At 39.2% G+C, this 24,626-nt stretch overlaps 2 protein-coding genes across 2 annotated transcripts in view; one reads left to right on the top strand and one right to left on the bottom strand.

The window, feature by feature from the left end:
• pld1a (phospholipase D1a) overlaps positions 1 to 17,003 on the bottom strand; it is a 31,097-nt gene extending 14,094 nt beyond the window's left edge. The window contains exons 1-10 of the mRNA XM_004540168.3: positions 16,836 to 17,003; positions 6,327 to 6,542; positions 4,136 to 4,305; positions 3,806 to 3,948; positions 3,072 to 3,183; positions 2,767 to 2,832; positions 2,233 to 2,291; positions 1,967 to 2,059; positions 1,062 to 1,214; positions 444 to 593 (exon numbers count right to left, since the gene is read on the bottom strand). Of these exons, the coding sequence (XP_004540225.1) occupies positions 444 to 593; positions 1,062 to 1,214; positions 1,967 to 2,059; positions 2,233 to 2,291; positions 2,767 to 2,832; positions 3,072 to 3,183; positions 3,806 to 3,948; positions 4,136 to 4,305; positions 6,327 to 6,510 (1,130 nt within the window). The 5' untranslated portion in view covers positions 6,511 to 6,542; positions 16,836 to 17,003. The remainder of the gene's footprint in view (positions 1 to 443; positions 594 to 1,061; positions 1,215 to 1,966; positions 2,060 to 2,232; positions 2,292 to 2,766; positions 2,833 to 3,071; positions 3,184 to 3,805; positions 3,949 to 4,135; positions 4,306 to 6,326; positions 6,543 to 16,835) is intronic.
• ghsra (growth hormone secretagogue receptor a) lies at positions 15,564 to 24,381 on the top strand. Its single transcript, XM_004540167.3, has 3 exons — positions 15,564 to 15,607; positions 19,362 to 21,854; positions 22,084 to 24,381. The coding sequence occupies exons 2-3, from the start codon at positions 20,939 to 20,941 to the stop codon at positions 22,395 to 22,397; spliced, it is 1,230 nt and encodes a 409-aa protein (XP_004540224.2). The 5' UTR covers positions 15,564 to 15,607; positions 19,362 to 20,938; the 3' UTR covers positions 22,398 to 24,381.
• Positions 24,382 to 24,626: the final 245 nt, after the last annotated feature.

The following is a 24,626-nucleotide window of genomic DNA, read 5'->3' as shown; positions in this document are numbered from 1 at the left end:
CAGTCTCGCAGAAAGTGCCAGCTGAGGGGGAGAGAATGCAGATAAAGAACAGCACAGCCAGAAGAGAGAGAGAGTCCAATACATTTCCATAGTTACCAGTGAAACACTAACAAATAGAATATGTCCTGAAGATTTGCCCAATTTGAGTTTTTCTTTTTGATTTACTGCATCTTTCCCCAGAATGTGTAGGTTTCTTGTAATAAGAAGCCATAAATCATTTTTCTAAATAACACATTTGGTTACAGTTGTATTTTTCCAAATCCAATAAGTATAATAGATACAACACATCTTAAATGTATAACATTGCATTTGTCCGTTCCACAGAAACAAATGTTTCAGTCTGAAACTGATGCAAACATTGTTGGAATTAAGCATTTCTAATCCCACACAAACTTCCCGACAAAACAAGCGCAGCCAGCTGTGTTCTCTCCCAGTGTAGTTACCATTTGGCAGGGATGTTTTCCTGTTCTTGTGCAAAAGATCCAAAGCGGTGATCTCGGAGGAAAGCCTTCCCATGATTCCTCACGAAGCTTTCAATGCTCTGACCCCACCAGCGTGCGTGTCTGTAACTGCTGCACTTAAACACGAGGGTCCTGCCGGTGGGATATTTATAGATACAAACATAACCAGAGGAAAACAAGATTATACATATAGTCTAAAGCCTACGTGAGAGCGAGGTAGTCGTATCGTTTCATATGTATATATATGCACATTAGCTGATCAAGGCAGAGGTATCTGTTGTCTTTCTGAGATATATGAGACCTAGTCAGTAATTCCTAAAATAAAAGCAGCACTGATTAAGAGTCTTGGATTTGTGGTTTTTGGGCCACCCATGATTGTTTTGGTTAATATTTTTCTTTTTGCTAAGATCTGATGAAGAGTTCATCTTCTGGTCCAGGTATTATTCATCACACTGATTTTATCTTGAGAACGTCTCAGAGGGGATTCACTGTTTAACTTGTATCTAGATAGTTAAGCACTAGTATATGATCACTCTCTGGGTAATCTGCTGCAAAGATCAACTGTTCAACCATGACAAACACAAATACACACACACACACCTGGAGAGGCTATCAATCCGGACTCCGTGTTTGGTCTCCGTGTCTTTGGAGTCCATCTTGATGGTGAACTCTTTATCCACCAGCAAGACGAAGGAGATGGCTCCCGTGTCTGGCTTCATGTACAGCAAGAATGAGTCTTTCACCACAAGCCAGCTACAACACACACAAAGTGGTCGTCGCAACATTAATGACTTCTGTGTAGATGTAAAGTTTTGCAGCTTTCTGCTGACTGCTGTGGACCATTTCTTATGTTTCTCGTTTGGAGGAAAGGGTGTAGGAAGAAAATCATCATGAGGATGTAGGTGGACGGGCTGAGTGTTTCAAACGTGTGGGATTATTTTTGTGTTGTGTTTAAAGAAATAATAACAACATAAACTGATCACATCATAATTTGGATGATGTAAAGTGGAAGAGAAAGACAAAGTCAGATGTGAGTGAATACCACTGCCGTCAGACTGAGACTTTCTTATAAATATAGAAAAAATGAAAAATGTTGCATGACAGCAAAAATGACCGCCTATTAAGATGTCACAATTATTATGTTTGTAAATGTGTAATGCACAGTTGTGTAATAGATGTTCACTATTCTTTGACACCCACACTCTGACAGCTCCCTGCCAGAAATTTGAGAATGAATGTTCAAGAAATCCTCCTTCTTGTGTTTACCATAAGACATTCAGGAGTTGATCAACAGCCTGAGCAACTCCTACATGTCACCATGTTTCTCGCCTTCCAAAATAAACTGCACAGTATATTTAAACTGCTGGCTTAGACAGCTTAATTACAAGAAAAAAAACAACTAGTTAACACGGCAGCTAAAGCAGTGGGATTGACTAGAAGATGCACAGAGAGAAATAAATTGGACAGACAGAGATAGCTGGAGAAAAACTGCAACATTCACACACCGTTTGGACCAGCGATAGCAGGCCTGGCTCTGACCACAGCAGTTCATTCCAGGGATACGATGTCCGCCTGAGCGTTTATAAATCATCCCTTCCCTGGAGGAGGGAGAATAACTGGTGAATATTTTCCAAAAACTGTATCATGGGGCTTAAGAAGAGTGTAAAAGAAGATTGCAAGTTTAAAATAAATACACCTAAGGAAAGAACAACTTTGACATGGGATATTTGACCCTGATCCCCAGAGATATAGGCACTAAGAAAATGCTCACAGTCCTTTGGGCCCTAAGTCATGAATGAAACTCATCTGGCTGACGTCAATGAACTCCATCTGTGTAAAGAGGGCAAGCACAAACAAGAGACTTCACATAATGATTCTTGTATAGACAGACACACCACTCATTGTGTAATATATCATCATGGGAACTAGAAAGTGTTAGTCCACATACGTAGAGTTAATATGACTCATCTTAAATTGTGTGTTGTCATCTCTCATAATAACTTTAAATGCATAACAGCAAGTTTTCTGCCTAAAATATGTTTTAAGTGTGAAGGAGTTATTTAAGAAGAGGCACAGCATAAAGACAATTTCCCTTCACTTTATAAGAAAAAAGCAAAACAGAACAACTTGAGGCTTTGCCAAATTCCACAATAAAGGTACTGAATTAAAACATGTAGAAAAAGACTAATAATTATTTGCTTTTATTGTACATTATCTATAGTGGCTAATAGAAATGAGGCATAAACACAAGTGGTATAACATTATGTTTAAGTGTGACCCTTTGGAGTGTTTTGTATTTACTCACAGTATGGTGATATTTTCGGTACATGGCCATCCTCAGCAGCTTGTTCAAATAGTCTTCTAGCTGTCTCTGTGGGAACACAAACACTATATTTGGACACTGACAAAGCCCATGCATATAAACACCGAGATGTGCAAAACAATGTGAAACAGTAGTTCAGAGGATAGATTTGCTGGCAAGGAGTTAAGTGCCATGGCAACAAGTGAGTGCCAGGAGAGCTCCCTGCAATAAAGTTGAAATATCACAAGAATCAATTTCATGGCCCTGAAAACAAGGCCAAAGAGGACAAAGACAGCGCTCCAACATACCTTCCTGCTGGAGACCTGCTCATCTCGCACTAGCTCCTCTCCTCCTCCCCTTGGCAGGGAGGGCATCTCTCTCACTTCACTCTTCCTCACAGTCTTTCTCCTCACTGTGTGGCTGAAAAACAGAATGTGGGAAATGTAATACTTTAAAGACAGAATATCCTTGGTCCTTAAAGTATAAGATAGAAGAAAGAACAAAAGGTCCAGAGCTTTAAAAACACTGTTTAAGTGGCGGATCAGAAATAAAAAATCTGTATATTTCACAGGTGTGTCAGACTTCAGAGAATGCCAAAGGGAGTAAAAGTGTTCACTGAATTTTAAGCCTATTGTTTACTTCAAAAAAGAATCTATGATTATAATAGACTGCACCAAAAACGTGAATGTGAAAAGTTCATAAATTTCAGTTGCACTGAAGGACAGTATGTCAACACTTAGCATTCAAGCTAAAAAAAAAAAAAAAAACATCTCCCTGCTGGCAATAAATTTGTTGTTTTTACATCTGTGCTTATGAGAAGAAAAGTGCTGATTATATCATCTACATAAAGTAAATACAATACTCTCTTGATCTATTAAATATACTAGTATGACAATTGTGTCTATGCATTTGGGTAAGTATACTTTTGTCACATCATGGACATATATCTCCCATTTAAGGACAAAAAGCTTAAGGTAAAACAAGCACTTAGGTCCATGTGAGACTGCAAATTTATCTTTTACTGTATAGATTGCATGCCAACCTGCGTGATGGCAGTGGTATCCTCATGAAGGTTTTGTACGTCCTCAGCTCTCTGTGCAGCTCCATGAAATGCTTCTCCTTCCTCTTAACCACCCAGGTAAATTCCCCATGTTTCAGCTCAATCTTAAAAACTGCTGGCAGAGACTACAGAAACATGCACATGCTTAACACCTGTAATCATGGTAATGTCATCAATAACATTAAAAATGTTCAACATTTAATAAAAAAGAAAAACAATCGATACAATAGAAAATGGAAAAATCTGTGGCATAAGTAAACAGCAAGCGCAACAATCAGGAGCATATAGTTTATAGAGAGGTGTGTGCAGTACCTTGTTGACACTCCTTTGGTGTGACGCATTGAAGCGGTCCTGTGCAGTGGTGAACCTCTCCACCTCCAGGATTCGGGCAGTAATGGGTACAGTGGGGAGGTACACTTTTGCATTGGCTTCTTTAAAGCCCACTGTGGCATACACTGCTGAAAATGGGATACGACAGTCCCCTGGGACAGAGACGAGGCGGGTGTTTAGTGTGATCTTTCTGCTTGTACATGTAGGAGTTGCTCAGGCTGTAGGAGCGAGTAGGATGCATCAGTGAAAACTCAGCCTTTGTTCAAGACCGTTGTAGTTCGCGAGTTTGCAGTGTTAGGGCAAATGTTACCGTATATTTTCTGGTAAAGTTTGCAAGACTTCAAAAGTGCAACCATCCACCCTCATGTGCTGGCACCGTTAGATAGTGGTTTGGAGCCTCCATGTAGTAAGTTGCTTTTTTGACTAATTGAATTATGTTAATACACTGTGATCCCACTTTGAATTAGTTTGACGGTCATTAAATTAGTAGAGGTCTTGAGAACAGGATCGTTACAGACTTTTTTTTTGCATGTGTATATTTAAGCTCATATTCTGACAAGTTAAGACTAATAACATTTAATAGTGAGGTAACTGACTTGACCACTTGCTTTTGAACTCTGCTACTTTGCTAGGTCTTCCTCCTCTTCAGCTCACTTAAGGGTTATCACAGCTTCTTCTGTCATACCAGTCAGCTCCATATCCTCCTTCACTACAACCATGATTGTTCACTTCAGCAGCTCCATATTCAACATCCATCATCCATTATAGCCACTATCCTTCTACTCCACATCTCAACCCTGCCGCTCTGACTTTCTTCCTTCATGTCACTGTTACACCTGTCTCCTTCTCGTTCACACACGTTTTGCTTGACTGACTTTATTTCTCTTCTCTCCAGAGCATACTTCCACCTCTCCAGGCTCTCTTCCACCTGCTTGCTACAGATCACATTATTGTCTGCAAACATCACCTGCCTGACCTGGCTGTCAACCTTTTCACCCCCCCTGCAAAGAATCAGAATCTGAATAATTTATTAAGGAAATTATGAATAATGTAGGAAGAAATGTCTCAGAACTGTCTCCTTGTGTAATCGCACCTCCACCATCTATCACTCATACCGCACATCTGACCTCGGTGTCCCCATACAGATCCTGCATCACCCTCAAATACTTCTCTTCCTCTCCCGACTCCTACAGTATCTGCTATTTGCCACAGTTCTTCTCTTGGCACCCTATCATATATTTTCTGTGGATCCACAAAGACACAGAGCAACTCCTTTGACCCTTCTCTGTACCTCTCCATCAACTCTCCATATAAAATAAATATTGCATATGTAGTGGTCTCTTTGCATGAACCCATAATCCTCTATTCTTAACCTAGCTTCATCAACTTTATCCCTCTGTAGTTGCCACAGCTCAGCACGGCACCCTTGTTTTTCAAAATCTGTATCAGTACACTTCTTCTCTGTTCTTCAGGCATCCTCTCACTCTGTGGTAAACAATCTGGCTAAAAAGTCCAGTGCCCTCTCTCCTATACCTTTCCATACCTCCATACCTCTTCTCAACACACTCTTCACTCATTAGTGACCTTAATCATCCTAACCTGCTGCACATCCTTTCCAATCTCTTTGACACAGCCAATCGATACAAACATTTGTGCTTCCTTATTTTTCTTAGTACTTCAAATACAAGTAATATCAACCAGCCTCTGCCACCTCTCTCTCTCTCTGTTGTACTGCCAGTATCTGTGTCTACGTTCTTTATCTCCCTGACCCACTTTTTCTTAGCATACTTTGAACTTTTTCCTGTACTTCCTCATTCCACCACCAAGTCTCCTGGTTTTCTGAGGATACAACAAACACCTTCTTTTGAGTTTCCCTCAACACTTTAGCTAGCACTTCATTCGCTTCCTCTACTTGATTTCCAGAGTCATCCTACAGACTACCATTCTATGCTGCCTAGCTACATTCTCATCTAACACCACCTACCCCACATTTGCTGAGTGTCCATCAGACTATCTGAGCCCACAATTAGTAGGTTATGTCAATATTTTCTTCTTGCTTTTGAGATTTCTTTACAAGAAATTATTGTAATACTGTAAATTTTGAGAGCAACAGGTACATAATAAGTAATTACAGTAGGTAAGCACATATATTTCCTCATTTCCATAAACTTACCTATGTTGTTTCCATCATAATCCACATCTTCTCCCTCCCCTATGTCCAGCTCTCGGGTATCCAGGCTTTCCACCAGATCTGCCATCTTAATACCGTCGTGTATGTCTTGAGCCGCTCTGCTGTCAGAATCTACAGAGTTCACCAGGTTGAGGTTACTGGTAGCAGTCTGAGCCTTACTCCTCATGCTTAGCAGTCAGACCCTGGAGCAGGGCACACCTAGAAGAGAGATCAGATGTATGACCATTTCCTGAGAGTATATGTACTCCCACAGAGCAGGACAGTCTTGTGACATTTAATCTTCCAGTGACCTTACTGTGACTTTCCTTTTTATCATGTGAATCAGATAAGAACTGCAAGGAATACAAACCCCAAAACAGACACATGTAATGTAAATGTGTATTTCAGCTTGTGCTGAAAATCAACAGAAAGGTAAATAAATGTATTCTTATTTACCAACAGCTAAGCTTTAGAAGAAGCGTAAATCATGTCCAAGCGAACACCAATGTATCTTAGTGTCTTAGCAGCTTTTGAGCACCACAGGTAGACATTTACTGTTCACTTCTCTCCTGAACTCCTCTAAATAAAATAATGATAATAAATCATTATTTAGACTCACTCTATAAGACCTGTGTCCACTAATTTTCAGTGCAGTTCTTGTGTTATTTGGCATACACCAGCCTCTTCTAAGCCCTTCATACCTAACCCTTTCCAATGAGCTTTCAGTGAACAACTGAGGGGTCAGAGGTTCCTTTTTCTTAAAGACATGATTTTCACATACTCTTAATCTGCTAGAGAATTTTTTTATTGTCTGTCACTTCATTTGTCCTCCACCCGTCCAGTTTCCTAGATATTTTAAGAACACATCACACATGCAGTGTTATATGACTGACATGGCTTATATCTCTTTGGGAATCACATTTTTGCTGCAGAAATACTCTTCTATTCTATATAAAGTGCCAAACGATACAATTAAAAATATATAAATATAAAGAAACACAAAGAAATGAGAGGCAGACTTCTGCACAATACCATATCTATACTTTTACTGTATGTGCAGTCCTACTCACAGCACTATTTAGTCACCTCTAATGACCTTTTTGGAAGAGTCAACATTTGCGATGTTTCTCCATCTGTTTATTATACAACCTGCTGGTCACCTGCTGGTCACTACTCCTGGAGACTATAAAAAAATTTAGTTTTTATATTTTAATGAAACATGTGCACAACAAATGACCTAATTTTTCAGCAATACACTAATAAGATTGTGTATTTTGAATGTTTGTTTTTTTTTCAGGACGGGGTATAGCACTTAAACTACTATTGTTTTTTTCTTTAACCTCCTAAGACCAGAACTCTTCCACAGCATGCATTTAATTTCTCTTTGATATTTGGGCATATTGGGGCCCGATGAATGTTAAAACAAAGAATTACCAGACTTTTTTTTTTACCTTATTTTTGTTTTTAAGAAAAATAAGAGCCACATATGAGGATATTCGTTTAAAAATTTGATAGAACAGTAGCAGTATAGTGATATAAGTGGATATCAGGCCCTTGTAGAGCAAAATTTTGTATTTTGATCTAAATAACCCAAAATGTGATGTCCACATATGTGGACGCCAGGTCCTATTAAGGAAATCACTTGTAAAGTTCTGCCTGAATTAGTTCAATGGGACCAATAAGTTAATGTAGAAAAAAAACAAAAAAAAACACCCTTCCACTCCCTAAACTACTCCTTTAAAAGATTCATGCGAAATAAAACATGTGTAGTCATGTTGTGGTTTGTGACTTCAGAGACCTTGTGAGTAGAAATCAACTTTGAACCAGACACAATCATCAAATGAAAAAAAAAAAAAAATCAGCTGATGCCTTTCATTCTATCAAAATCAGAAAATATGCTCATATTTCTAAATTATTGGTCACTTATCATATATTGGTCATATATGATACACTTGCACACTACTCTGCACAGAAAAAAAATATTTAATTCACTGAATGGGCTACAAACAAATATTTTCTAATAAAATGTTTCTGAAATAAAGCAAAACAAAATACACTGAATTATCAAAAGCAGGCAAACCAGATTTTTATGTAAAAATTTGTGGAAATTGATGTTTTTTGTGATAAATATACAAAAGCTCAGAATCTGCTGAAGTCAAAGGCAGTGCAGTTCAAAAACAGGTAGGTTTTGGTAGACTATAAAAATATAGTATAGAATAGTATTAAAGACTAATAATTAGTTTTAGACTAATAATTATGTAGATATTGTGCTCAGGTCTCTCTTTTACTTTCAACTTTACCTCAACACAGAGAGTTCTGACACAGTTTTGTGTACCAAACAATTATTGAGACACCAAAACCTGCTAAACCCGTCACAAACATTATTTCTCACTTTTGCTACACTTTGCTTCACTGTAAATCCAATATTTGCTCTTAAGGTATAAAATATCTTCCTTTATATTTCTAGATAGAAACAAAAGTATTTGGTTCTTTTTAAAAAATGATCTTCACTAGAATGTGATACAGTTTGCTCAAGAGCTTTGTAAGAAGGCCTGTTAGTTTCAGACAACAGATGCCCCTGCCATAAAAAAGACAAGAAAATGTGTTGACATTTTGATTTTTTTCATTAAGGGCAGGTAAAAAGTCATCATTAATCTGAAAAACATCCAGACAGAAAACCTGATTTGGTTTTACAGAAACAAAGTTTCGAGAGACAGCAGTTAAACAACAATGACTGAAAAACAATAAAAATAAAAGTTCAAACAGAAGAAAATAGGACAGAATCTGTTTTGCCTATGGCTTTTCATGATTCAGCAGTGTTGGTAACAACACTCAAAACACACACGCCCAGAGAAACAGAATAACGTCAACTGGTTCTTTAGAGCATGTGAGAAAAAATGAAACCACTTCCTGCATTTCATTAAAAAAAAGAAAAGATAGAAACTGTGTATGAGTCTTTTTAATCTCCCACAATTAACTGCAGTTTAGCATTAGGCTGACACCTATGTGGTCAAGTTTGAAAGAGGAAATGATCTTCTGACTTTCTTCTGACTAGCACCAAATTCTTCCAGAGCAAAAACTACTTAAAATGCCACTAGCACGTACGCTAAGAGATAAAGAGATGACAGTAAACATTCCCACTCTAGAGAACAAGATCCAACATGCTCGAAGCATCAAAAGAGTCACCAACTGCCTCAAGTGACTGTTTGTCTGCTTGGCTTCTGTTGTCCTTGTGAACTTTTATTCGCTCCATTTATTCATAAAAGTGAATGAATGAGTTTTGATTAGTTTCCTATTTAAAATAAAGCTATTCCTATTAAAAATAATTTCTTTGATATTTGGGCTTGATTTGGTTCAGTTTGGTTACTATTATAGCTACTTAAATTTTCATTGACTGTCACATTGTCACGTCTGCTGTGACAGATGTGTGGAGTGGAGAGAGAGTGTGGACCCAAATGCTGACGCAGAAAGTGATGGACTTAAAGTGAGCCTTTATTACAGCCAAGCAAAATACAAACAAAAGCAAAGGAGAGAATGACTAAGCTAAAAAAAACTACAAACAAGTATAAAGAAACTAAAGACCTGAGAACCTGGGGCTTGGAGAAGTGGAACATGGAGAACTGCGGTGAATGACACACAGACGATCCAGCAACAAAAAGAGGAAGATAAAGGGCTTAAATACACAGAGAGATAATGAAGGAATGAGACACAGGAGGAGAGCACAGCTGGGAGTAATCCCATATGAGGCCGGGAGAAGGCAAAACTGAAAACACATAGGACGCAAGATTGTCAAAGTCAAACAGGAAACATGAGACATTCACAAAGACACAGACTTGACACTGAGGCCTGGAGATACGAATGACTGGAGAGACACAGGAGATGCACAAACATAGATGACATTAAACGTGGAACACGGGAAGGCTTCGTAACAGAAACCTAAAGACTAGAAACTAAGGATATAACACACACAGAGAACAATAAGAAGAACCAAACCCATGAATAACACTAACTCAAAGAATACAGACTAATCAAAAAACACAGCACTGAATCACAGACCCAGTATCTTGACACACATAGCCCCAATATTCATTTGAACTCACATTACTACGCAAAGCATGTTAACTGAGTCAGCACTGGCTATAAAAAGCTCACTTTGCATGGCTTCATTCTGCACAAAGCAACAGTGTGGAATGAGAAATAGCCCACCGACATGAATGGTTTTACATCTACAAAGCATCGACTATAGATAAGTGTATAGTGTAAACTGTGCCCACTGTTTCACGATTATTATAAACACAATAAAATTCCTTGTTAAAAAGTAATTGCTCCCTGTGTTAAATCATGAATTAACCACATTTTTTGGAAAGCTAGGTTCAGTTTCACTAACCACATCCAGCTATAGTTACTGTCAGTCCTGTTGAATTAAGAAATTACTTATATACAACTTGTCTGACCAAATGTAGTATGCTAAAAGATCAACACCAACAAATGGACAAAGCTATGAACAATAATGAACCTTCCCAGGAAAGGCTGGCCAACCAAAATTATTCCAAGAGTGCATCAATGACTCATCTTGTATGTCACGAATTGCCATAATTGACTAACCACGAATTCTGCTCTCTATCAGAAAATCCTGAAGGAGAATGTCCGGCCGTCGGTTCATGCCCCGAAGCTATAGCATACTTGGGTTATACTGCAGAATAATAGTCCTAAATACACCAGGAAGGAGAAAGAAAATAAAGGTTTTGGAATGGCCTAGTCAAAAACCAGACTTAAATCTGATTACACAGCACATTCACACTCATAAACCAGCGGGGATAAATTAAAGCATTTCTGTCAAGAAGAGAGGCCAAAATTCCTCAACTGTGAGGTGGAGGAGTCATTGCCAGTCACAAAAATTTATGACCGTACTTCTTGCTACCAGGAATAGCACAACCAGCTATTCAATTTGAGAGACAAACTACATTTACTGGGTTATCTTTGTTTAACATTAAAATTTGTTTCATCACAAAACTTTAAGTGTGGGAAATGTACAAAACAAATGAATCAGGAAGGGGCAAATACCTTTTTCACGGCACTGTATATCTGTTAGAAAGTAGTACTTTTTTATGATTAAATATTTTATGCTGCCTATAGCTGTATTTCCTGCTCTGAGAATGTCCATGACCTCCCAAAAACCTTGACCCACAGAGAGGTTAACAAGAATGTCAAAAAGTGTGTGTGTAGACTGAGATGTAAAAAGCACAGTCTGTGTTATCTGTGTCTACAATATGCAACCTGAGAGTTATCTCTCTACTCCATTGTAATAAAAAAATGCCAACTTCCTGCTTCCTGTCCTGTTGTCATGGTGATAGCTTGAGCAGCTAGAGCTGCTTATATATAAATATCAACAGAAGTGCACCCGCCTCTCCCATCGTGTGCTAGCATCCCTCTTAAATGTCAATTAGTAGGAGTGTGTCAGAGAGTCAGAAAAAAAAGAGGAATTACAAGTAAAGTTGCCGCTCATCAATCTTTTCAATGAGACACATGGGAAATTTGATCTCTCACCATGTGACACAAAGTCATTAAATACATATCGCTTTACTTGCCATGCAGGAATCAGCTGTCTTGCATTCTAAAAAGGGCTAAATCCATTACTGGGGATGTGAAATTTAAAGTAATTTTTAACTAAAGATTTTGTGATATACGTGTATATCCCACATAGCAAAATTGGTATGGCCTGGATCTGTCAGAAGTGCCAACTTCATGCCAGATCCGGGCCAGACTTGTTTTCAATTAGCCTGGGCCACAAAAACCAAACCACAATCGGGCCAGATGTGGCATGCCATCACATAAACAGTGCCATCATTGCGAGACCTGGCCATATCTGGATGACATACCACTTACCATGACACCAGTCAGAACAGCAGTGCCGGCTTGACATCAGATCCAGGCCAGACCCGTCTGCTATGTGGGATTGTCAGCTACAGCTTGCTTGGTCTGTAATACTTTGTTCGTCAGATAAAGTTCTCCAATGAAGAATTTTTCTCACCTTCTGGAAAAGGGCTGCAGAGCATCTGAACCAACATATAGCAAAATTCTTCCCAGTTGTGTGAAATAAATAATTGGACATTTTTTGGGGGAAATACACTTGTTATTAGAGATATGATGCCACACTCGAGTCAGTCGTAATGATCCGCAGAGGTGTTACATGCATGACAGTTTGCCTTTTTATAAGTGCCTCTATCCAACACTACCAACGCCGCCACGTCTAATGACCAATTTCAAGCTGAGACTTGGAGAGGTTACTACTCTAGCTAAAAGGCAGCCAAGACAACGCATGGTTCTGATAATCCAAGCTAAATGGCCAGCGGCAAAAGATTCCTGTTCAATAAGTACCGTAATAGTTAGATTAATAATTTATTAAAATTAATAAATCGATAAGCTACAAACTGAAAGAGTGTTATGAGAAAGTGGTACTAATAGTTAACTATTTAATCCATTATCAATACTGTACTATTGATTCATTCACAGAGCAACAATGGTTCATTTTTCTCTACTGTGTGCACACGTTGCATTTACAATCCCTAATTTGGTCCCATAAAGTTTGCTCAAATATACAAACCTATGACTTACTTCTCTCTGTGGTTTTATAACAAGCAAAAATGAGATATTTATGAGCGTCTTTGCACCAGAGCCTCTAGCAGCCCTGTTCCTGTAACAGTGCAACGACCCACGAGAGACACATGGGAAAGAAGACAAGGTCACAGCGGACGTGTATCTGCAACCAGAAAAATATATATATATATCTGCATCCCATATCAGTTCTGTGGCTGCTGGTGTCCCAAATCAAGTTCAGCCAAGAAGTATATATTTTGTATATTTTGCAGCTAAAAGTTTGGCTCACTCCTAATATTTTGCAGAAAGACAAATCAACATAGATACTTGCCTTTTACATATAACTACAAATAAGATACTTTCGAGCAAATCGTGTTGAGTGCCCTTTTCAGATTACAGTTTTGAGGTCTATACAGTGCATAAGTTCTTATAAAAGAAACAGAAAGCAGCGAGACCTTATTTTCTAAGGTGTCTCACATCTGGAAACATGATTCTAATTTACACAGCAACGTGCTGTTTTGGGTGGGAGCTCACACTGCAGTGGTTACTTCTGGGAAATGGGTTGTGTTCTCGGCATGAAGCTTAAACCAAAACCTAAATATTTTGAACAGAGCCGTCTGTTCAAATATGCTAAAAGGAAAATATTCTGCTGCTTCAGGGCATCCTGTTGGCAAAAGGGACTTAGATATGCAACACAAACATTTTTTAAACCATCAAAGGAGATTTCATGCACCAGTTCTAAAATCTTGTGTTTTCACTTCTCCATTGTATCTCTAAGTCATCACCTTTTAAGGTGTCTAACAGCTTTGAAGAAGCAAAAAGATGCTTTAATAATAGCTCATTAAACTTTAAATCTTCAACAGCGAACGGTACTTGCATTAGTGACTCTTAACTGCACTTTTGTTTACATTATAGGTCAAGCAAAGACAATATAAAGCCATTACACTGTGTTTTCAGGGCAGCCACATACACGGTTCATACCAGAAACTGCTAAACACATCAAAAGACAAAAATACAGCGCCCCACTTCTCTCTGATACATTCACTAATTACGCTCAGTGCAATCGATGCATCCTGTCTTTTTGCACAAAAAACAAAAATGTCATGCAAAAACACGTTCATCTAATGTCTACCAAATTATAAAAGAAGATTAATATCATCATGATATAATTTTTTGCACATTTTTGTTGTATTTATGAAGATTTCTGAGCAACATGGAATTAAAAATGAATAAAAGTTGCTATTCAACCTTTTGTTTAGACAGATTTCCCGTTTATGGTCTGTGCCATTGCATTGTGGTAGAAAACAGATTATTGTTTTGTAGATTACGATAAAGAAATAAAGTAATCAGTATAAAAACATCAGTATATTATCTATCCCTCAAACAGATTGGAGATTGTGGGAAATCACCTTCTCAGGCAGACTAAGATATGACATATGACACACGCTGATTATATGTTTTTGACACAATAACAAACTCTATGACTACGATCATCACTGCTTATTTACAATTTTACTGTAAAAACTTTTCTTAATCACCTCTAAAACGGACTCTGATGTCTGCATATATGTGTTGATAAAAAAAATCATTTTCAGAGCTGCTTCTTGAATCCAGAAGCACTACTTAAAAATGCATTTCTACCAGTTGACCTCAGCATATTTGTCCACCTTACATTGGCATCCAGTACTCCTACTTTTCTCCCTCTATAATAAATCCGCTTGCAATACATGTTTTAAAGTGTCAAATCATTGAAAGGAACACTGGAGGCGGACTGAACATGTCAACCTCAGCAGAGGTGCTGTCACGGATTATCCATTAAGTGTGAGGAAAAATAGGTAGTTTGTGAAATGTACCATCTATCCTAGATTCCTGTGCGATAGCCAGTCTGACATTTATGAAGTGCTGTGGCAAACACAGTGATTGACTGAAACTTTTTTAAATATACAATGCATGTAAATGGCATTTTTGCATTAGAGACTACAAGTCACACGCCATGGTACGTATATAGCAGCGCAACAAAGGTAACATAAATGTAGCTTGGCATTTATAGACTGAACAGTGCCAAGCTCCTCGTGGCACAGATGGTACAAAGATAGAGAGAAGAAGGGAGGGAGGGAAGCAATGAGAGAGGTCTGTGACACCTCTTTTTCTCTGCCCACACTAAAGCTGCCTATTATCTAATCCTTAACACCATGGATAGGGGGATTGGGATGGTCAGAGCGGCAGAGAAAGCAAGACATACAGTAGATGCCAGAAAAAGAGAGCGAGCAATCGTCATCATTGCCAGAGTGTCGTTCGGCTGATGGTAACACAAGGCATCATTGTACTGAGGGAGTGAGAGAACTGCTCCCTCTCTCTGTTTCAGCCAAGCCTGATTCGGCTCGACCAGTGTGGCCAAGTCCGAGGCTGGAAACTACTAAAGTTTAACTTGCGCCAGACCACTGAAGTGACTCATGATTACAGTGGTAGGAAAAAAGTATAGAGGATCTCTAAGTTCTTGAATTGAAGGGTTGGTGCATGCAAAATATAATTTAGTGCTTTAGAAAGGAAGCACTATGTTCAAAAATAGACACAATATGAATGCAAACATCTTGGGTGCAGATGTGTTGTACTGTATGATGTAGTATGAGTGTCAAATGGCCCAGTGAACGCGGGGAAATGTACATCGTGGAGAACAGCAGCAACAGGTTGGTCTCCTGGTTCATTTCAAATACATTGAAATAGCTCGTCTACAGACTTGCTCTTGAAAAGTCAATGAAAACTGTGAGAATTTGGAAAAGAATATATATTTATATAATATATATATATATATAAGAATATATATATCTATAATGCTTTAATTATAGAGATATATTTTAAATCGTAGTTGGAAAGCCCAAAATAATATTTGATGGTGGCACATTGTCTGGTATTACACAAGCCAGAAGTTCACATCTGGATTTAATTTGTAGTACTAAATCTGAGAACCTTGCTAACAACACTGATCCCCCCTGTCTCTTCTAAGCAGCAAACTGCAATGATGCAAAACTTATTATGCTACTTTTTTACTTTAAAAGAATGGTGGGTGGTTATAGCAAAGATCGTACCCAAGAAATCGTCAGCTCAGTATTTTTCTTACTGTCCAACAAATATTTAATAACAAATACATCACACAGCAAGCACAGCAAGAAAACACATAGACTTAGGTCGATAAACTTAAACGCATGCATTTAAAGCCTCAGGCAGGAATAACAGTAATAAAGTTTACTGTTTAATAATGCTGGCACCACAACAAAAAGTATTGAGGTCATTGAATGCCAGAGGTCAGTATCCAGTATATCTGTTGCAAAGACAACAGAAGAACTGCAGAGGGGAGGGGGCTGGTTTTCTATGGGCGAACAGCAGGAAAAAAAATATCTGCAGTCTTCCCATGACATTCCAGCTGCAGCAACCAGTTTTCCCACAAGGCATGAGAAAGGGGACATCAGGCCAACACACAAACAGACATGCACACACGCACACCTGTGAAGTCTTATGCAACAGGTAAAACATTATTTGTCACAGCATTACACTGGTACAAAGTAACCAACAAAAAGATCAGGAGATTCATCGTCACACCTCACTATAGCAGCCACTCTTTACATTTTACACTTTACTTGTGACTAAATCTTAGTACAGCATTTATCATTTTGTGACAAGGAACAGAAACAGTGATGCACATTAACCACGTATTTGCTCTGCTGCAGCTCAAAAAGAACTAATCCAACTTGTTCAGCAGTACTCCAGCATAATCCACTGTACATTTCTTGTCCATGATTCCAGTGATAACCCAAAGCCAAAGAGTGTCACAGACACATATCTCCCAAAGCCCCTGGACGCAAATAGAACAGAGCAGACACAAAAACAAACAGAGAGTCAGAGGGACACATTACCAACCTGCTCTTTCTGTGGACGTGCAGTCCACATGTTGCTTAGTCTGATCCACCTGGCTTTACTCAATGTTGGGCAAAACTAAAGCAACTAAGACGCCTAAGCAGACAAAGAATTGCACAGCAGCAGCAGCGGCGACAGCAGACAGCTCCTTCTAGTCTGCACTTCTGTAAGTGTGGCTGGGAAAAAAAACTAACAGTGAACTCTCTCCAACTCCTCAGGAAGGGAGGGGTCACACAAACTCTAGGCCAATCACAAAAAGAGACTCTTCCCATAGCCTTTTCTCATTGGATAAAAAATAGTGCTGGACTTGTGCTGAAGTAGGAGGAGTACACTTGGGAAATTCTTTGACACTGACTCTGCCTATTATCTCATCACTTCTCACTTTTACTCATTCTCTGTTATTTGTTTATTTTTCTTGCTTTCCATTATTTATAGCTCATCTCTCTGTGTATCATTGCACATGTCACTTGGGTGTTATACTAAATATTTAAAAATAAGAAGAAAAAAAAAGAAAAATAGTTAGGCATTTGATTTGGCTGTGTCTTCACTTAAACTTGGTGTATAAATACAACTTATACTCCGTATGTTTTGCCTTCAAACTAAAAGGAAAGCGATCTCTTCTTCCATCTAGTGGAATAATTGATGTACTGCACCTCTGTGCAGGCCGAGTAAAGCCAGTAGTTCTCGAGAGTGTATATTATGGGTTTGATAGGGACTTTAACCTGAAATCGACCACACCCTGGAAACACTTTCTCAGTTAACATTGCAGATAAAAATGTAACCACAAACCTTTACCACATTTACCACGTGCACTTGACACATGAAGGATGCTAAATGTGCTTCATTTTCAAATAAAAATAGATGAGAACTGTCTTTTTCTAAATAAATAACACACATTTTCAACTCTACTAAAAAGAAACGCATCTGAGAAATTAAATCGATCCCGACACTAAAATAAAAACATGACATAACAGGTAATACAACCAGTTTTGCTGTTAACTCGTGTTGTCTTAGAAACAATCCAATTTTGTCCATGTAAATAGTGAGTCAGTCTGTTATTTGGCATTACTTCAGTTGTTATGGGCACACCAAACCACGACGTTTGACTGTGCAGTACAAATGTCTAAAGTTGTGCTTTAGACCATTGTACAAATACGCACTTGCATGTGTAAACACACGCATCCAATGGTCTGTACACACATCTATATCAAATGATGACAGATACATACCGGAAACCTTCAAAGCACGGCTGTCCCGAAAGCTAACGACAGCAAGATCAGTCTTTCTCAAGTCATTTCTAACTAACCGGCTTCGTCTCCTCGCTTAAACACACACATATCATAATTCAGTGGTCATAAACGGTGTCAGCTGGTAAGCACTGAGCAAAGGGCAGAGAGATAACACCAATTGAAACATGAGAATCTCATCCGTGCAGGAAAAACAGAACTATGCTGCCAGTCAAAGGTGTGATTTTTGCTATTTTATTTTTGTTTTTGCTTAAGACAAAAGGAAAATAATCTGATATATCTTAATTATATGTCATTAAAAATGGTGATAAGCCTCTCACTCTTATCGAGGCAATCCTAACCTACCCTAGAGTAATTATGTAATTAGTTTAGACCAACCAGTTCAGTGGGGCCGGGGCCGGAAAAACTGCATTGTGGTGATTGGTCTGCCTTCCATCCACCTTTTTGGGCGTTTGCACACATACATTCACTCACTGCATTTCTTATACTGCTGACTTACACTCTCCATTGTTAGTTAGTAGAGCAGAGATGCCAGAACGTGCCCAGAAATTATGGTGAAGGCTAAGTTATGTTGTTGGGCTTTTTGTGACAAGCCCCACAAGTTTGGAGGTCATTTTGGTTCCAATAGGCAACTTATACAAATGTGATTTGGCAACTTGAAGTCCATTCATAGTGTATATTGATCTACAACCCAAAATTCTAAGTTACTTCTGTAAATAAAGACAGAATGCAATGGTTTGCAAATTACTTGTTTCCTATATTTAACTGAATATAGTAAACTGAGAAATATTATTTATCTATCCATCTATTTTCTTAACCATTTAAGAAGTAGCAATTAAGTATAAGCTTTAAATTGTTTTTGCAAAGTAGGTTTGTAGGTGAGATTGTTGTAAAGTAACACATGTTTATTCAAATTCATGTATTCTTAGATTCTGAACATTTCAGTGAAGAAATAGATGTTATTTCGTTGTGGGAAATGGTATAATGTACATTGTTGTCCAAACTAGAGAATGTTTATACAGCACTGAACATATCAGGGGGTAAATTTTTAATGGCAATCTGAAAATGCACAAGATCGTTATCAATTATTCTGTTAGTGTTACCTGCGTTTTTGTTTTGTTTATTGTATTTTAATATAAGGCAGAATGGCCAGTTATCGTGCCAGTTCTTAGGGCAACATATAATATATTGTGAAAGTTAAATAGGTAATGGGCAACCAGAAAAGAAAGTGTCTTTTTCTGCTTTGTGCAAAGGGGTCATTCATTATAATCCATATTTCTAGGGCGCATGACAATTGAGACCTCAGCAGCAGCTGCTTCCAGGCCCTTGGTTGATGAGCTAAAAGGTGGAAAACGGGCGGAGAAAGCCTATGTGAAGACTTGAAAATTGGATCACACGACAACTCTGGATCATGGGTGGGAAATGGAATTTATTATGTTAGTTTCAGTTAGGTTTTGGCGCGTTCTAACCCTTTTTGTGTCTTTGTGGGCTGATCAGCCATTTTTTAAGTTTCCCTTTTGTCTCATTTAGGTAGGTTAGTGTTTGTTGCCAGCTTTTGAGTAGAGTTCTGTTACTTTGACCTCTTTTATGGGCTCAATATTTATTGTATTTTTATTTATTTTATTTTATTTTTTGTATAATTTAACCAAGTTTGTTTTATGGACTTTAACCCTTGCCTGACTTTCCTTGTCTTCTTGGTCCATCACATCATAAAACAGAGAGAGAGTCGACTTATTCTCCAAATGCTAATGAGGAATACTCTTTCTCATTGGCTGGTGGTAAACACAAAAGGCATAATTGCTTAAAATGCTGAAACCGCTACCAATCACTGCAACAGTACCGGTAGGTGGTGTTGCAGCATCACACTCAGAGCAGACCCCCCACAACACAACCACTTCACTTGGGTAAGATGTTTTGCGCACCGGGAATCATGATCCACACACTGGATATGCACCATAACTACAGGAGCAGAACAGAAGTCTGGTGTTAAGGTGGATTTTTTTCATCGGTCTTGACTGATATTTCTTCTTTAACCATTTGGACTCTTAGATTTTTTTATTCCATTGACAATGCATCGTTCTTTCGTGGTGTTTGTGAGTTTTATTAAACTGTCTCCCTTCCGTCAGACAGTGATTGTTTTCACGCTAGTTGTTATTTGCCCGTTTGTGTTTGGCTGAGTTTGAGCGCCACTGTCATTTGCAGGACAGATGTTTTTTTGCTGCTGCCGCATCATTATGACCCTGAGTCTGACTCACCATCACATGCTGCCAGATGCAACTCGTCAACCGATCCAATATTTTGCTTTTTATTTTGTGAAAACGCGGGGACTTGCTGCCGCTGATGGGGACTCTTTGGGGCTTCTTAGCGCATGAAGGACCTCAGGCTTCTGGTGGGTTTCACAAATATTTTTTTTTAAAGATGGAGAAGATAAGATGCGCTTAAATGTTAGATTTTTAAATACTAGATCTGTTTTTATTTTCTGTCATATCCGTTTTTATTGGAGTATACATCCCCAAAAATTTCGGCTGGCGATTTATAGCTTGCGAATATCCGGATGTAATGCATTTTGTAACCATCACTCCTACTCTTCAGGTACTTTTGGAACACTTTAGTGTGCGTTATGAAGATGGGGTGGATAATTCGGATCGATCTGAGATGGCCTCATATTTCTGTTATAGTCTGTTCAACACCGTCTATGTCGTGTTTGATCTTCAAAGTAAAGAAGTGTTAGGCTACACAGGATTGCTTGCACCACTAAGGATATTACTTGTGTTCACGCCTGATCTCCTCCGTTACACGTTTTTCTTAACTCCGGAAATCAAACAATGAATAACGCAGGTGAGTGCAGCATCGAGGGGCATGAGGAGTCCCAGATCCAGGGTGACATCAGCAGTCAGGGTCAGGTGCGGCCGGGAGAATAACCCAGAGGCAACAATGCCCTCCTGGCCCAGCCAACTGGAGTGCCTCCACCATAACTGCACCTGGGAGGAGACCAACAATACCATAAGCAAAGCTGACCCTTCCCCGCCCCCTCTCAATTATTATTCAATTCCTCTCCTAACGGCCATCACCGTCGCCTGCACACTGCTGTTTCTGATAGGGGTGGCCGGGAATGTTATGACCATTTTGGTGGTCAGCAAGTACCGGGACATGCGCACGACCACCAATCTGTACCTGTGCAGCATGGCGGTATCCGATCTACTCATTTTCCTTTGCATGCCACTTGACCTCTACCGCATGTGGAGATACAGGCCCTGGCGCTTTGGAGACGCGCTCTGCAAACTCTTTCAGTTTGTGTCAGAATCAAGCACTTACTCCACCATCCTCAGCATCACCGCCCTGTCAGTAGAGCGCTACCTGGCGATCTGTTTCCCATTGCGCGCCAAGGCTCTGGTAACCAAAAGGCGCGTAAGAGCCTTGATTTGTCTGTTATGGACAGTGTCCCTTTTGAGCGCAGGCCCTGTGTTTGTCATGGTGGGAGTAGAGCAGGACACCATGGGGCCACTAAACTTCAGTTCGTGGATGAATGAGTCTAACTTATTCCTGGAGGCTGAGGACACCCGAGAGTGTAAGATGACGCACTATGCTGTGCAATCCGGTCTGATGGGGGCCATGGTGTGGCTGAGCTCCGTTTTCTTCTTCATGCCCGTGTTCTGTCTGACAGTGCTCTACGGCCTGATAGGCCGTCGGCTGTGGCAAAGGCACCGGGAGACGAACATGAGCAACCGCGTGTCTCACAGGGATAAGAGCAACAGGCAGACCATAAAGATGCTGGGTAAGTTTCCAGAACGCGCAAATTATGCAAAAATTCTAAAGTTCTTACATGATTCGAGTTTGAGTTGTCGACACATGAAAGACACCTTAGGGCTTTAAACTGTGTTCATATTAAAGTGATATCAGTTCAAATGTCCAAATAAAGATATATATGTTTAGGTAGAAAATGTTAATCAGCATCTCCTTTGACTAACCCCTGCTCCTTTTTATGTTTTTTTTTTTTCCAAAAGTGGTTGTTGTGCTGGCCTTTGTCCTGTGTTGGTTGCCTTTCCATGTGGGTCGCTACTTGCAGTTCCGCTCTCTGGATGCTCCTTCCCCGTTGCTGTCGTTGTTATCCGAGTACTGTAGCTTGGTGTCAGTGGTTCTCTTTTACTTGAGTGCTGCCATCAATCCCATCCTCTATAACACCATGTCGTGGAAATACCGGGGTGCAGCGGCGCGCCTCTTCGGCCTGACCGACTGCCTGCCGCCACGGGGTCGCACAGCGAGCACTGTGAAGGGAGATGGCTCAAACGGCTGGACAGAGTCTACAATCAGCTTTTGAATGCATGGCCTAAATGGCTGGCGTAATGAATAAAGCTATTAGTCGTGGATCTACATTACTCACGTAAAGGCCATAATTTCTGTCAGGGCGATGCAAAATTGTGGTGAGCACTTGCCTTTATTTGACTGGAATCAAAAAGGATGATTAAAAAAGCACGAGCCATAAACGCTCCATATGCATAAAACGCTTTCTTTTAAATACAATTTGCTCAGTTACTTGTCTTGTTCGGTTATTTCAGCAAGTGCCACACACTATTCATAGAAAACAATTGAAAAGCAAAACTGGTGAAGTGCAAAAGTCACTGGCCTGAAATGCTTACAGGATATCAATCAAAAACAGACACGCACGCCTGTGTGCTCACGTATAAATGTCACGCACATCTACAAATGCCTTATACTGCATTTATATTCTGGATGACAAAGAAAGCACTGTAGAATTTGCGGCACAGCTCTGTACTCATTAAGACAGAGGCAGAGGTGCAGTGTGTATGTGCATGTGTGTGGAAGAGATTTTTGCATGTGCTATGCAGGCCAAGTGTCATGCTTTTGGGTATGCTTTTAGTCACGTTACATGAAGATGTCGTGGGTTACTGTTATAAGTTGTCAAAATTCCCAGTGGGCACTTTTATATTCAAATCAATGCTGTGTTTGGGATCAATGGGGTGAGTCAACAGTCCCTGTGAGTATTCTTGTGAATCTTTGTGGTGCACAGCCTTTGCTTTTTTTTTTGTGATTGTGAGACAATTTATATTTCCAAAATATGTATCAGTCTCTGATCTTGTTGAATGTATTTCACTGTTAAATGATCAGCACTGTTTAATCTGTAGGACCATCAGAAATGTGTATTAGGGGGTGTGGGGGGGTCCTATAAGGTAGCAACGCAAAAGGTTTTTACAGGTCTTATGACTCTGCAAGTTTAGGTCTGGTGCATACACAAAGAAAGCTGCCTGTTAATGTATAAATAAACATGTTAGCAGTCACTTTCTGGGCCATGTGAACTGTGCACCATTTTCCAGCAGTGTTATCCACATGTTTTCAGTCACCAGCTATAGTTACATATGTTGCACTGATTAAGCATACAATGCTATCTTTTGCTGTGGCTGTAAACACAAAACGTTATTATAAATTTGTCTAATTTACCAATAGCAATCATGCTTTTTGCAGCCATATTTATGGCAACAAAAACATTCATTTTCACTAGTCCTGCTTCTATACAAGTAGCTTCCACTGTAAGCTAGCCCAAGGCTTCACACTTATCTTTAGGAGACATGGTTTTCCACTGACAAACGAGAGAAGTGAGTTCTCACACGATGTAAACTGTATAATATGTGTCTTCTTTTTCTCATTTAACAATTTACTAAAGCCTGGAAGATGAAAAGTCTTCATGGGTGATTAAACAGCAGATCATGGCATGTAAAGTGATTTTAAATGTTTTCCAGTCTGATGAAGTGCTACAACAATGTATAAGAAAGTTTTAAAATAGATTTTCCTTTGAGCTTGTGTAAGATAACACAACAGGTGGAAATGTAAAAGTGGTACATTTTGTAAAGTGATTTGTAAAGAGCCTTGTCGAAAAGATCTTTGCTATAATTTGTATATAGATGCTTTGTAATGCAGTACACTCAGGTGGTTTACGCAGTCCAAATCACCACAGCAGCTTCCTTGATTTAAAACATGGCCTCATGACTTTGAAGAATGTATCTGTTAAATGAATGTTTATGACCATATACTGATAACATGACATGCTTTTATCAATCCATACTTATTAACAGTCAAAATTTATTGCTTTTTTTTTTTTTATTAATCTATGTGACTATCTTCACTTAGTTAATGTGTATGTCTATGATAATGTCTTGTAAAAGAAACAAAAAGTTTCCTCCTCTTTTGTACACAGTATTCATATTCTTTGTGTAACCGACTCGACAGTCAGAAAGTTGCCCTCAGCAGATATGAGATGCAAACTGCAATCAGGGTTATTAAACCAACAAACACCAGTAAACACCTTCTCAGTCACATTAAAAAATAACAAAAGATAACAATAGGGTATGCAGTCATTTCTCCATGTGGCCCAGCAGTACCCCACTATATAATGTTGGCCTCAAAGGGGTTTAACACTGGCCGAAGGGACACTGCAATGTGCCTCTCCCATCTCAGCTGACAGGATTTTCTTGGTGCCACCAGGCTCCATTCTATCACATTAGATAGCTTATAAGACAGCAGGTGCTGCCAA

Source organism: Maylandia zebra, linkage group LG19 (assembly GCF_041146795.1).
Source record: "Maylandia zebra isolate NMK-2024a linkage group LG19, Mzebra_GT3a, whole genome shotgun sequence".
Lineage (NCBI taxonomy): Eukaryota > Metazoa > Chordata > Actinopteri > Cichliformes > Cichlidae > Maylandia > Maylandia zebra.
Note: the sequence above shows the minus strand (reverse complement) of the source record. Positions and strands in the feature narration are given on the sequence as shown.